This window comes from Paralichthys olivaceus, chromosome 1 (genome assembly GCF_024713975.1).
Source record: "Paralichthys olivaceus isolate ysfri-2021 chromosome 1, ASM2471397v2, whole genome shotgun sequence".
In the NCBI taxonomy this organism is placed as follows: Eukaryota; Metazoa; Chordata; class Actinopteri; order Pleuronectiformes; family Paralichthyidae; genus Paralichthys; species Paralichthys olivaceus.
Window position 1 is genome coordinate 21,554,102 of NC_091093.1, and position 15,299 is coordinate 21,569,400.

The 15,299-nt window shown below is 40.8% G+C and overlaps 1 protein-coding gene across 2 annotated transcripts in view; it reads left to right on the forward strand.

Moving 5' to 3' along the window:
• Positions 1 to 678: 678 nt before the first annotated feature.
• The window catches only part of LOC109624774 (glypican-6-like), a 116,204-nt gene continuing 101,583 nt past the window's right edge, over positions 679 to 15,299 (forward strand). The window contains exon 1 of one of the 2 annotated variants that reach the window (XM_020079679.2): positions 679 to 1,306. In XM_020079679.2, coding sequence (XP_019935238.2) covers positions 1,141 to 1,306 — 166 coding nt within the window. In that variant the 5' untranslated portion in view covers positions 679 to 1,140. The remainder of the gene's footprint in view (positions 1,307 to 15,299) is intronic. The other variant, XM_069525227.1, reaches the window with a different exon arrangement.

Genomic DNA, 15,299 nt, shown 5'->3' on the forward strand with positions numbered 1-15,299 from the left:
TCTGTTTGTTTGTTTGTTAGATTTAAAGGTAATACGTTGTATTTACAGATTTGCTGATTCAAATTTAAGAAACCAAAATTATTTGTGCGTTACCAATTCAAGTAATGTTTTTAAGTAGGCCCAACAATTTTCAGTTTGTTGAAGCAGCACCTGTGTGTGATGCAGCGTAAATTTAAGTTTTTAAATGATTTATGTGTGTGTGTGCCACTGAGAGACAGATGTTGACAGCTGCTGGAGGAAATGTGTTGTGTGTCCTGCCCTCAGTCAAAGACAGACATTATATGACTCCATAGGTTTCTATTATCCGAGGACACTGAATGATCGTCAGGGAGTGTCTGGACCAGCAGCGGATTGATTCAAACCCAAGAAATGAAACCTTGTGTGTGTGTGTGTGTGTGTGTGTGTGTGTGTGTGTGTGTGTGTGTGAGTGTGTGTGTGTGTGTGTGTGTGTGTGTGTGTGTGTGTGTGTGTGTGTGTGTGTGTGCGTGCGCGTGCGTATGTTTGGTCAGTGCGCGTCGTTCCTGCGGTCTGGAGCCCCGACCCCCCCCAACCCCCAACCCCCGCCCCCCGCCCGCGCGCCTCCAGCAAGTGTGCGGCTGTGCGCATTAGCAGGGATGCATAAAGGCGGAGGACAGTGCGCGCCCCTGGATGTGATGTGCGCCGCTGAAGTCGCAGCCACTCCACTCCGTATTTTGCTCTGCCCCCCCGCCCCCCCCCAGTCTCCGTGCATCGTGTCTCCTCTGCGTCTCTCTCCCCTCACACACACCGACACCAACACACGGGGCTCCTCTCTCTCCCTCTGCCTGTCTGTGTGTGTGTGTGCGGGAGAAGTTGTTGGCACAGGGAGCACCAGGTAGCGTCTGCGCTCCTCTCACGGATTTCTCCAGGCAGACTGAGGGCAGGCGGACTCCCTGCGCTCTGTGTGTGTTTTTCTTTTTCTTTTTTATTTCTAAGGGGAACATACGAAGCTTTGACGATGAGGTGGACGTACCAGGACGCAAAGTGAGGAGTGATTATTCTCTTTATTTGTTTTTTTTAAATGAACATCTGACATCGCGCCCAGTGGAGACATCTTCCCGTCGCACATCTGGATTTCTTCTGTTTGATTCTGACGGAGCAACACCACCGAGGATTCCACTGATGTGTGCGATGTGGAAACTGCAAGTCGCCTTATGTACTCTGCCGATGCTGCTGCTGTCCCTGTCATGTGCCGGTGAGAGCAAAGCGCGGAGCTGTAGCGAGGTGAGACAAGCTTACAACGCCAAAGGCTTCAGCCTCGTCAATGTGCCTCATCAGGAGATATCAGGTGGGTTGAAGCTCGGCGGATCGTCGCCCTCTCTCCACCACGTGTCGTGTCTCTTCTTCCCCCCCTTAAGCAAATTCAACTATCACACAGTCTTGAACTATGAGCTTCCTTCCCTGCAACCTCTGAGCATCTTATTCACCCTCACATCCTCTTCTCAGAGGGATCCAAACCTGTGCACCATCTAAACCATGAGTGTGATTCAGCAGCATGTCACATTTCATGGCAGAGACTTGGTCTGAATTTAAACTACATGTATGTGTGTTGAGCTTTGATGCAAGTATTTGTGATAAATCTGGAGACATGCTGATCATTGCAGTCGAGTGGATTTATGGGTTATATGACTTTTGCTGTTTAAATGTTGGCGTGATCCAGCCTGTTCTTTACATTGCTTATTGATAAATCACAGCAAGCCACATTCACTTCTATTAAATAGACACCGAACTGGATTTACTAATAGTATAAACTATTCATATTGCACCTTTCATACAAGAAATCCAGCTCAAAATTCTTTACATACAATATAGATGAAACTAAAAACATCAATAATCAGCATACAACTAATTATGCACTTGTGCAAAAGCGTCAGTTATCTTTAATCGTCAGTAAATTCAGCCATCAAGTTTTTGTTTCACATTCTTAACATTTTTAAGGGCAGCACTTATTCACACCAAAACCAGCAAAAGCCACTTGTTACCTTTCACCGGTTTTTCATCGTACATGAGTGTTTGCCTCTCCCCAAAGACCAGCCCTCACCCACAGGTTGTAAAATGATAAATAATCTTTGGGAAAACATTCCACAGCAGAATTAACAGCCTGACAATTAAATGCGACACCTCGGTTTATAATGTAATAGCAGACACCCAATATTTCAGATCATTTATAAATAGAGCTGCTCAAATAAAGACTGAATTTTGTAACTGTGACATCAGGATGGGTTTGGAAACCGGCTGCGAAAAACCTGTTGCTCATATGCAACAGAAGATCATGGAGCTTTGTTGTGTTGTATTTGTCTAAATGGTGAATAGTGTTTACCAGTAGGGGGCTGTATGCACTCAGCACCAAGTACTCCTCTCACTGTGGGGATTTTTTTTCCTCCTTTCTGCTTTTCGATGTTCCTCAAGGCTTCAGCTTAGGTTTTAATTTGTGTTCTTTGGTACAGCTGATATATGGTTTTATTATCTCTTATGTGTCTGGTAATCACATTGTGGTCAAAGCAGGAAATGAGATTAGTCAGTAAACATAGTCTGCTTCATGAGAGAGGGAAGAGGGGAAGCGGAGAGGCCCGAAGTTAATCCCTCTATTGCCTCTTACAGACAAAATAGAGAAATTGTATTTATAATTGGCAGTGTCAGGGTGTAATGATCATGGAGCCGCCTTATTTGGCTCTGACATGGTTTTGATTCGATGGGAATTTGATAGTTTTCTTACTGATTGAACATGTGTGTGTAAGTCTGTGTGTGTGTGTGTGTGTGTGAGGGACCCTGTCTATTTCAAATGCAATGTCATCTAGTTGGGGGAGGTTCCCTGTTGACCATTCAGATAATTCAAATGAAGCAAAATGACCTCGACTGTGTGAAGTCTGCATCGGGGGCAAAGGAGCAAAGTTTTTAAATCTGATATTAAATAAAAGGAAAAAGACTGATTCTGCTCCAGTGACAACACATATTTCTAAAGGAGACGTCCAAAAAGAGCAGACACTGTAGAATAATTCATATTTTTCCTCAAACTCTTACATCAGACAAGTTTAAAAGTAGTAATCCATTGCTGCTGCCGCCCGATCGTGATTATTTCATTATTATTCTGTCTCCGATATGACAGAGTACACAGAGTTAGACCGACACGGTGGCGTCTGGTGTCGCCATCCTTCCTTTTTTTTGTCAGCAGTGATACAGCTTTGTACAGTAGATCAGAAGATTCCTTTATCATTAGTTTAACTTGTAAGAATTCTTGTCTGGAAGTAATTGTGATGTGGAGTCGTCTGATTCAGCTCGACATTTGCACAACATATTTAGTACTGAATTATGAGCATGGTTCATTTCACAGTTTTTGACATCTGGTTTATATTTGGATTATTTATTCAGTGTTTTTTGATTACTTTAAGCTGCTTGATTTTAGTCCAAGTTTCTGAGACAGAATCTTGGACTTGCAGTTGTTTTTTTATTTAGTTTGACAGTTCAGCTCGGATTGAAAATCATGCAGTTGTCCAGTATTTGACCACAGACATTTTGTTGGATTCCACCTCCTAGGGAACTGGAGAGGGTCCATTTACCACAACAAGGATTCAGATTGTGATGGATAAAAAATTCTAAAGGATTAAGAAATACTTGGACACACTTTTATTTTTAATAATCCAGAGGTTTTAGCAATTATGATTCGATGTCATGCAACATTCCTCTTCAGCTCGTTAAAGTCAATGACTGATCTGTTAGTCACGTTATTTACCAAGATGTTTTTGGGGCTGTGATCAAATGCTAATTACAATTCATGTACAGCACATACACTGAGTGTAATTGGATTTTGTTGTCTCCAAATAACCTCTGCATAAATACTACAGAGGTTATATATAGGCCTCAGGAGAGGTGATAGTAGAAAGCGCCCAATTATGCCTAATTAGCTATGCTAATGCAAACGTGTGCTAAGCTGCATGAGCATCGTTGCCACTCATCCCTCCATCAGTTGCTGTGTCATGCTGTTGGTTTCCCTCTAGAACAAAACACAGGGTTTATACATCTGCAGAGGTGGCTTCCTCAGGTTGTAAGCCTCCATTTGCATAAGGAAATTATTTCCACAGCTCTCTGCTACTGACGTTGTGACAAACACATGCTAGTTTTTTTTCCATATTAAAACCCGGCCGTCTAATAATCAAGTGCACTTTCTAACTTTAATTAAACTTTAAGCTCATGCAATTTTTCAATCAATCAAATTTTATTTGAATAGCCCATATTCACAAATCACAATTAGTCTCATAGGGCTTAACGAGGTGTGTAATCCTCTGTTCTTAACCGTCAACAAGGAAAATACAAAGAAAAACCTTTAACAGGGGAAAAAGAATGTAGAAAGTTTTCAGACCCGTTTGAGGAGGCACATTTACACAGCAATGCAACTTTATTTATACAGCAGCTTTTATGCGACCACACAACTTCAAGTGATTCACATAGCAATATAAAACATTTAACTGTAAAATACAAATTAGTTCAAAGTCAAGTAAATTAATTAAAGCAAAGAATATGAAATAAATGAATATTTAAACTGAAAAACCAATCCAGTAAAATAAAATAACCACATGTAAAAATATGAATGCAAAACCAATGGTTGAAACTAAGGCTCTAATATTCCTCCAAATTAAAAACCAGAATAATATTATAAGAATATTGAGGTCACCTTTTTAATATCCAGAGGCGGTGTGCTCCATAGTTTAGGGGCGTAACAACAGAAGGCAGCCTCGCTGGTACTGCTACAGATACAGGCCGAACATTTTGAAAGATAAGCTGTGGAGCACTTCAGTCATCTGGCTGGAACATACAAGATAGAAGGTTAAGATCATTTAAAAGCTTCATAACAAGTAGAAGAACTTTAAAAGCAATTCTAAAAGACACAGGTGACAGTGCAGTGTCTAATTTTAAGCATCCTTCTGAATTAAAGATGATACAGGAGATATTCCCGAGATAAGAAATCAGATGTTTTGACGACATTTTTACGATGAGAATACAAATTTTGAGCTCAGTCAAGAATCACTCTCAAGTGTGTGTGTGTGTGTTTTAATCTGTTTTCTGAGACCACCAATCCTCCACTGCAGATTTTCTTCTTGGTGCTTTGGGTCCAATTAAAATAATTTTAGTTTTCTCCTCACTTGGTTTCTAAAAGTGTTTACCCATCCATACATTCATGTCCGTGAGACAAGCAACGAGACCATTTGGCAAAACAGATGTGAACAATTGTGTATCATCAGCATAAAATCGTATTTGACATGGTGATGGTTAATAATGTTTCCCATGGGCAGCATTTATAAGAAAAACAAAACTGAGCAGCGAATGCTCCCGTGAGGAAAACCATATTGAGAACCATAAGACTCAGATACGTGAGCAGCCAGGCTGATGGAAAAAAAAGGACTTTCTAAATTTTGTAGACCATCCATTATTTAAGTGTCAGAGCAGTTTGAATGGGTCTCATGGGCTCCAAAGTCATAAAACATATCCAGAACACAAAGAACCTGGCAAACCAACGGAGCAGAAACCCAAAATTGATGTTTCAAGGATGACACCAGGAGGCCGGATCATTCCTTTTCTTTTTCATCTAAATCTGTCTTAAGTTCAGAAGTTGATGTGGGAGGATATTTTTTTTCCATGCTTACCATACGATGTTTAACTCAATATGTTTTTCTCAGTGACATTTGGCAGACAATCTCCGACCACGTCGGAGTCACATCACGCATCACCATGAAGAGATACATGCTGAGCAGTACCACTTGTGTCATACTCCCTGCTGTGCTTGTCCTCATATATACCTTTGGTCTGAGATTGAAATAACTGTTTGGCTCTGACGTGGATAAGGTCACTGGCAATGTTAGCGGACTTGGATGGAGGTCAACCATACTACCCACTATATTGATGAAAGGGTGCTACTGTCTCTTTTTGCTTAAGGACTCCTTTGTGCCTCCACTTGCTTACATTACAGGAGTGATGGGAGGTGGAGGATAGTAAGAGCAATCTTAGTGGTACAGTAAGAGAGCTCTTGGAATGGAGCCGGGATTCATAGCAGAGAGCATGTGGGCTGTGTGAGTAAAGTTGCACTGAACCACACGACTGTATGTGTTGTGTATCTGAAGTATGTCTACAAGTGGCTGTTAGACAGCTTCATTACACCACACCAGGTTAAGCTTGTGATTCCTCCGCTTCCGTGTCTGTGTTGTCAATTTGCCATCGCCTGCCTGTTGGGTTTATGCATTCAGCCAACAATCCTGTTTGCCTGGGAGGATCACCCCTGTGTGCATGTGTCAGACGTTAGTTATAGTGTCACGCGCACACAATGCCGCTTGATTGTCAGCCCTTTGTTCATAAACACAACGGCTCCTGAATGTTTCAGTCAGCCCTGCCGTGGAGCTCCTGCTCTGAGGCTTTGCTGTTAATATCAACATCTACTAACACAGAGCAGTCGGGATTCTCATGGGTGGACTCGGCTCTTTGCTATGGCTTTGAAACAAAATCACTTGATGTGCTGCAGTTCCTATTTATGCAGAGCCTGAGACTTATATTTCCTTTCAAGCATAACAATTACCTTCGGGGTTCATCCGTAGCAACTTAACAGAACAGTTATTAGCTGTTATACATTACATTATCCTTTTTCCTCCTGTGAATTGCTGATGCCACAGCTCTCTCTGTTGATCGCTGTGATCAGTACTTGGCTGTTTGCTGGTTGTGGGCTGTGTGCAGTTTCCCACTTCCCTTAAACACAACCCAGATATCAGAGATCTTCACTGTTTGTACTTTAATGAATGTGAACCTTCAACACGGAGCACAGTTATTGTTGTCAGCACTCCAAACTATTCAACATGTACATCTCTGTTGGTGTTAAACAGAATCACACTTAATAACACCCAATTATAGGATTCTCATGAGGCTGTCAAACTTGTGCTTCATCAGATTGTGATTTAATTTCTATTTTGTGTGTATGTGTTTGTGTGTTTCTCTACATTAGAAATTAAGGAAAAGCAATTTACTCACAAATGAGGGTGAAAATCAGTTTTTGGGTGTATTCTTGTGTTACGACTCTATTCCAAGAGTGATTTTATGAAATAAATTGTTTGTTTAATTTATATATTTATGTGCAAGTTTAACTTTATTTAATTAAACCACTCTCAAATTTTTTGATTTATCCACTCAGCATGAAATAAAATTATTTTTGTTAAAATTACATGGAAATTATATATATAATTAAAATTCATAAAGTCAATGCTTTAGGCGTAATCTTTTTTTGAGCGATGTCTGTCTATTCTTATAGACCAGACAATATGGAGATATTCCAGTAAGGGTTGTGCACATTGGCACAAAACTAAAACAACTGTTAAACTGCTCTACATTTGTTTTTATCAGTTTAGTTATTATGTGAGGCACCTTTGCCAAATCATTTTTTCAGATAATTTTCAATGGCTCACAGCCATTGATGCCTTATCACTACATAATGCAATGACATGAGACTCCGAGTGAAAGTGAGGAAATACCACTCGGAAAGGCCCAACCCAGGAAATATCCATATAAAAATTTGCAGGGCATTTTTTACAAAGCCCATTAAGATGCTCTTGGCACTACCAAACTGGAAATAAGTCTCTTGCCAGCCTGTATACATCTTCAGAGAGAAGAGTTAATGAGATGTTAGGGAGATTAGGCTGTGTTTGTATGTGTGTGTGTGTATATGTGTGTGTGTGTGTGTGTGTGTGTGTGTGTGTGTGTGTGTGTGTGTGTGTGTGTGTGCGTGTGTGTGTATGTGTGTGTTTGCTGCAGTTTAGAGATGCAAAGAAAAAGAAAGCCTCCCCCCCAAAGTTATTTTGGGTCTTTCTTTTCTTTAAGCATTTCTATTGAGGTAGAAAATGACAAAAAGTGTTTTGTTGTTCATTTGGACGGATTGGGTGCGTGGAACATCCAAATAAATTTGATTGTAGATCTTCCAGCTGCATTTTTCAACCTTTTGTCAGATTTGCCCGATAAGAATGTAGAATGTGTCAGTTGTACTGACCTGAGGAATGTGTCAACCTCAGCAGGCATTCATGCCTGAAATGCATAAGGTCTGCAGCTTCCTGGAAGCCTTCCTCAGCACCATGTATGGTGATGTCTGGGAAGTGTGAAAAGCCTCGGGCTGGCGTAGGAGACTGCTATTGCACTTTTTCCAGTTTTCAATCAACTGAGGGACTAAATCAGTAATGGAAAGGGGCTTAAGAAACTCTGTCCTCTCAAGCCTTGAGAGGAACTAGAAAATAACTACAAGAAGTTAAAGGATGTATGTGATTATACTGTATGTTCAGGGATCAGTATGGAGAGTAATGTGAGAAAAATAAGCAGGAATGTAAACAAACTCAGTCCAAGAGAGCATATCAGCAAGGACAGCATCCTTGACCGACCAAGTGTTGAAATCATACCTGTGAGGTGAGAGAGGAGCTCGGGGATATGAGGAGGTAGTCGGGTTGGATGTAATCCATCTGAACATGAGGGATTATCGACCCAGGGTTCCCACGGGTCCTTGAAATCTTTAAAGGTTTGTAGATTCACAAAAAAGCATTGAATGTGAAGAATAAATATAAAAGTCCTTTTTTCAGTCATGAGGCTCAAACCCTTTTTAAAGGTTTTGCTATCTCACTTTTTTGCTTTATAAGAATTATCTTATGATACAGTTCCTGTGATCATATAGGAAACAAGTAAATTAAAAAACTGGACCAACCTTTGATTAATGTGTTAGTCCATCCTGTTGCTGACCGTTTGTCACAACCTGCTCCAGGAGTCTGTTTACAAAGGTAAACTCTCCATTTCTGCAATCACTGACTGAAAAATAAAACACGTATACTAACGCATATTAACTGAGCCTGCCTGGCCTGCCGACTAAACCCTAACTAGAAATTAAATGTTAAATTCCAAGATGATTTACGATTCAACACCAGCTGACTGAGGCTGCCCACCTTGTATCAGCTGGGGAGATGGGACGTTCAAAGGTCCATTTTCTCACACAGTGAAAAACATTCATAACTGATAAGTGCAGCACAGCACAACAGTGGCCCCGTGCAGCGGCGAGTTATTCAGATCATCAGGGGGGTGAAGTGAGGAATATACACAAATCAGCTATATTGTGATTTATTTCAATGCCTGCTTCTCAGTGTGTGAGCTGCTTGTCTGGCAGCAGTGCCTCTCCCTCTGCTCTTGCCACGCCAGAGACATTTGTAAGAAATAGTTGGTCATCATGCATCGGTGGCATTTATTAGGTTTATAGTTTACCTCACCTGCCCAATGTGTCAGGAGATGAATTACCTTTGCACTGTTATCAGTAAATATGTGTGAAACCTACTTTGTCATATTCAACTGGAAAAATATGACAATTCGAAATGAAATGGTTTAAAACATAAATTGATTTCAGACCATTTAGGTAGAAGTGATCTGCTTCTGATTCTGTGTAACATTAAATCTAAACTAGCTTGTCTCTGAGCTTCTTTAACTCCTGCTATCATAGAATATCTGTGTTGTAACTATTTGAGGAGTCTGGGCCTATTAAGACTCTGCAAAGTCCTTGAATTTGATGCGGTTTTGGTTGCAGGTGTTGCTACATGCTGTGCTCATGTTGAAAAGAAAACTTTGCTTCTCTCCTTTACACACGAGTAAAAGAAAAACTACCAAAGGTCGAAACAAGTAAAAATCACACGTGTTATTTCTCCCAGCAGATGAGGGTGATGCAAGAATGCTGCTGAGGGATGTCGGGGGCACATTGTCACAATTGTTGACGTCAGGGAATAGTGGGGGGGAAATCGCGATCACAGAGCAGCCTTCCTACTAATGTCTATTCAAGGGAGAACCCCTAGGATAAACCTGAAGCCATGTAAATCAGACTGTTTACTACACAGGCAACACTAATCACTTCTCCCATTTTCACCCTCTAGCCAGGCGGGTTGTGTGTTGTTGGTGTTACCATGATTCATTACATGTTAGAGAACCAGGGCGTTCTGTTGTGTTCATGGTGCTCTTATTTGCCCACAGTGCCTTCTTGCCCCTGGAGGGTAGTCTCTGAATAGAAGTCCCAAGCTTGACACCAATGATAAGGCTTAGAGAGAAAGCCACACAGAGCGGGGGGGGGGCCCACATGGGTATATCATATCGAAGTGTCAAGGATGCAAATACATTTCACTCCAGGGACTTTTTATTTTTGTTTTTCAGACACAGACAAGCACACATGGCTGAGGTGATTTGCTAAATAAGCTGCCCCTCAGAGACTTGGAAGTAAACAAGCATTAAGCACAGATAAACACGGTGTGCCAGAATTGTCATAGAAACATCAAACGCTGTCAACGAATGCAGACGACGATGGCGAAACCGCCGTTACAGACATGAAGATGACACTGTTGTTGTTTTTGGAGAAACATAGACAGCTCATACCCTCGAAAGGCCCCTGTGATGGTTTCGCTGTAGCTTCACTGTAGCGGAACCACAGGGGGCTTTTGACATATCAAAATCAATAGTGCAGGTCCTCCAACATGCAGACATCTTTTAGAACAAACAAAAACACAGCAGTACACCAATGTCTAACTTTAAGGCCTGTGAACATCATTCGAGACGCTAAATATAGTGATGCTTTTGTCGTCGAACCACTGAAGCAGTTAGAGTAAAAAAAGCAAGGGCTGAAAAATGAGGCAAACTTTTATGTAAGGTCATGTAGGAGTGTCTTCAAAAAGTAGTGAAGAGGCTGGAGACACTGTAATTTTACTGCTGTCAACAAATCCCTGACAAAAACCAAGACCAACACTATGTTTATCAGCGTGTGTGTAGCTTTCAGACACCAGAAGAATTCATTCCTATAGAAAACCTTTTAAAAACAGGTCATGGATATATTCTTTATTTTAATACCATCAAGCCATTTCCCTTGAACAGCTGGGTATTGTAATTTTTTAGCAAACTTTAGTCAGACAGAAATAAATGCTGTATTTGTGTGGGTGTATTTTTTGTAGCGGGTTTAGAGTCCAGCAGTCCAGTTCATATCTGTCCCACCCTGATGCCTTTTTAAAGCTCCTTGGACAACAGCGCAGAGTAATAAGGCTTAGGCTGCACAGACGCCATTTTTTGGGGCCATCAGTTCATTTTTGCTTGGGTTATTTTCATGAGATTGAGCTATAAATCATATGCACGTCCCCCATTACATTTGCACATACGACAGCAGGAAAAATGTTTCACTCAAATATTCTTCGGCAGTTTATTGTTTACCTACATTGCGGGATCAGTAACCGTCGCTCAGTCATTTCATGTCAGCAGCTCTGCACTATAGGCTTAACAAGAGAGTCCTGACTGCACGACTGCATCTCTCTAGTGAAAAGATGATGATGGCTCACAGAGTAACAAGAGAATAGAAAATTGTGTTTTTGAAGAGGAGTAGTTACCGAGGACAGGAAATGCAAAGAAAGCGGGTTGTTCCCGTTGTAAATTAGGAAATTTACACTGATTACTCAAGCTCATGACCCAGTTTAGTGTGATCTTGTGTGCGGCTTTGAGGTTGAAAGACTAATTGTAGATTGTTATAATTTTTATGTTAATGCAAAAATGTAGAGGGCTGATCTTGACCCCGGGTCACGTTTCTGGGCTAAATTATAAGATTAAATAATAGGCTTTGCAGTGAAAAGCCTCTGGGAGAATAATGACACTCCTGTGTGTGTCAGAGGTCTACCCTATGTTCCTTCACTCCTCATTTCCTTTTTTACTCCGGTTTACGCACAGCATTCCTTTCACTGATCTGTGAGAGCCAAAATTATACTGATGTTAATGGATGCTGTGATGGATGATTCCTGCAAAAGGCAGAGGAGCTTTTGCAGTTGAGTTATTTTTAAGTTCTAAAAATGCTTCTTTACCTCCTGCTAAAAGTTGATTGCTTAAAAAAAAAAAGTGCATTTTTCTCTTTCTTTCTGCACAACTGGACATATTTTGCATGTGTGATGGAGGCACATGATGTATTATTTGATAAAATTGGCAGTTAATGAAGCTTGTCGAACGTATGACTCTCAAAGTGCTACGGAACAACGTCGGGATTCATCTGGAACTAAAGAAGTACAGCAGGGGTGAGCTAACAGTTCATTTGAATCACCTATCCTTGTGGCTGATGAGTGCAAAGAGCAGCCCTGCAGTGAGAGATATCCAGGCTCACTAGGCTCACACCACTGATTTGAATAGGGCCACATAGTGCATCCCCAGGGAGTCTTGCAATCATGACAAATGTGACAAGCTCACATAACCTTAATGTCAGGAGAGGACTGGTTTGAAGTTTCGTTGCAATGAGCATGTTGAAGAGGCTTGATGGAGAATCTGCAGCCTCCCCAGTTTCACTTCCATTAATTCAAGGCCTGTTAGAAAGGAGGTAGAAGTCTGATTGAGATTTATGAGCCACAGTGTTTACATCTGTTGGACATTTCTTCTTGTGTCACATGAGGAACATCTGCCATTGTGATGTGTCTTGGCACATCCTTGTTCTTTGGCTCCTGGAGGGGGCTTGAATCTGAAAAGAAGCCAACCTCATCTCCCGCTCCCAGAACCCCGCTGTTTCCTGTCCCCTGTGCAAGCTGCCGGTAAATGAGTGGGCTGGTCATCTCACACCCTGGGGCTCTACCTCGGGCTCTCCAGACCACCAGCTGTTATGTTTAGGACTGGAGTCATGCACCAGTTAGAATGCCTGATCCAGAGCACCAATGCAAGGCTTTAACCTCACTCTGTCCCCTCCTACACCCACCCGGAAACATTGAATTGCTCAGTTTACGAATGTTTGTGGTTTAACCATCTAGAAATAAAATTGATCAAAAACATTTGCACAGATATTGACAGACATTGTTTTATTTTGGTGTAAGTCTTTTCAGCTGCATTTGTATGATCAAAGCTTATGATGCAGTTATGGCTTCAAACATCTGGACCCTTTAGAAAATTGGCAAAACACTTATTGATTGAGTCAGAAGCAGGAATGTACAAAGGTATTCAGTTCCAACTGATAAAATCATTAAATATTTAATTTTTCCTGCTGTTGATTGTGTAATATTTCCTCCTGTGGTTGAATTTTGATAATCAGGAAATGTTTTGGGGAATTGTATCAGTAGCTTAATGTTAAATGTTCTTGAGTAAATGTGAAATACTTTTTAAGTTGTACATGCTTCCAACTGTATGGCTCACAGTTAGTGTGGTAATATATGAGAACTGGATGGGAGAAGGTGACAGCTTTGGTCAGAGTCACATGTGAAGCCGTGGCTATTTCCTGGAAGCAGCAGAGTGTAGACCAGGTACATGCCGTACTTGAAAAAGCGTCTGTCAAATAACTTGCCAGCAGCAGTTCCTCACATGGCAGGTGCTGCACAGTCATAACTTTTTCTCAAACATATGTTTCTAAGACCTCATTTGCTTCATTTTCAACTGAAGCCTTAATGGAGGGAAAGAATATTAAATCCATTGTTAAATACTACTGGTAGAGGTAAAACAATAGAATTCATATTATAGTGATGTATTGAACTCTTGTTTGAGATATGGTCCAGCTGTGATATAACTGTGATGTCCATTATCTTTTTTTTATATAAGAGTAAAAAGAGGCAAACAGAATCTCTGAACAGTCATTCCTATTATTCATAAACACTTTTTGAGGCTGTGTGTAAGAACTCTTTCAGTGCTATTATTTTCTAATCTCCATATACAAGGCTCACCCCAGACTAGTGAGATTTGTGTTTGTGAAATCTGTCCCAGGCATCATCCATAACAGAGGCAAGATGCCATACAATATATTGTGGGTATGCTTTAATATAGCTCATGCACGACTGACGCTTTAGTGGCCATAAGCTCCTCTCAAGTGCTCGACTGGTACGACATCTTACCTTTGACATTTACCACGAGTGCATCCAACCTGGGATTGTGCATATTGGTTTCATGCTGGGTGAATTGTCAAGAAAGAGCAGAAGTGCTCATTAAAGCGTTAATGCATAAGAAAGAGGGTAAGAATTATACCAGGTGCAGAAGTGAGGTGTCCTTGTGGGAAAAAGACTGTGGTTTATAAAAAGCTCTATACATGAGTGCTCCAACCTGCACATCTGAGGGAGCGAGTGCAGCAGGTCAAGTTCTGATTAGATTTCAAAGCATATTTGAGGATGCCTCACTGCAATAGATGGAAAACTTGACAGTCACTGTTTGGGATGATAAGGTAGAAGTTGACTTTTTTGTTAAATTCTTTCTGTAATAAATAATATAGATTTTGTCTGCGTTAAAAAGGCAGTGTTTGCATGAAATAAGAAAAAAATATTCTGGTTGACAACAATTCTTCTATGAACAGTGTCAGTTTGGGTTTTATTATTAAAATGATTCGCTTACAACCTGTACACACGTCTCAGACAGTATATAAAGATGGAGGACATATCTCCACTTCCTCCCTCTATCCAAAAACAATCTAGCGACTGAAACTGAAACCATCTTGTATTTGACATGAACTTTGACATTTTTGTTTGGTTCCACTAACATAAAGGAGGCAGGATATATGACCTGGACTGCAGCCAACCAACAGGGGGTGATCTAGATGCCTTGCCTTCCCTATTGGGGAGCTATATATCATCTGTCTTTATATACATTGGTTTCCTATCTCTTCTGAATTCCTTCTGAATGCTCTATGCATGGTCCATATAATTATTTGTAAGTTGGAAAGCACTTTTTATCTCTTTCAGTAAGCTTTGGTAAACATTATTTTCATTCATTCTGCATGTCAGTAGTGTCCCGTTCCCATGATTGGAACGAGAATCTCTTTTTACACATCTTTTGAGTCATGGTCTAAGTTCATGCCCATTTCCTACAATTTGAGATATTGCCTTTTCAAATTTCCAGCTCAGTAATAGCTTCTCATTTATCCCGACTGGTTGTTCAGCACAGCACCTGGCTGGTGCAATTCTGTCATTGTGCAAAATGGAATGCCTCCAGCACTTATCATCTTTGTGAAAATTCAGCTATAGATGTTTGGAGGAAACAGAGAAGTAAGGTGGAAAAACAGCTATTTTCTTTCCCCTTTTGGATTTTGAACACCGGCATTGTGTCCCCTCTGTCACAGCGCTGCATGTAGTCACACAATAGAAATACCTCTTTGATTAAAGAGACACTGAACATAAATGTGATTAACATTTAAAACACTTGACACCTAAATTCCATTATGCTTCTGCCGTGCTGGGAGTTTTTGATGAAAGCAACAGTTGATAATTGCAAACATCACAGTCAGCATAGTGTCTTATACATATAAAGTGTGTTTATTAACA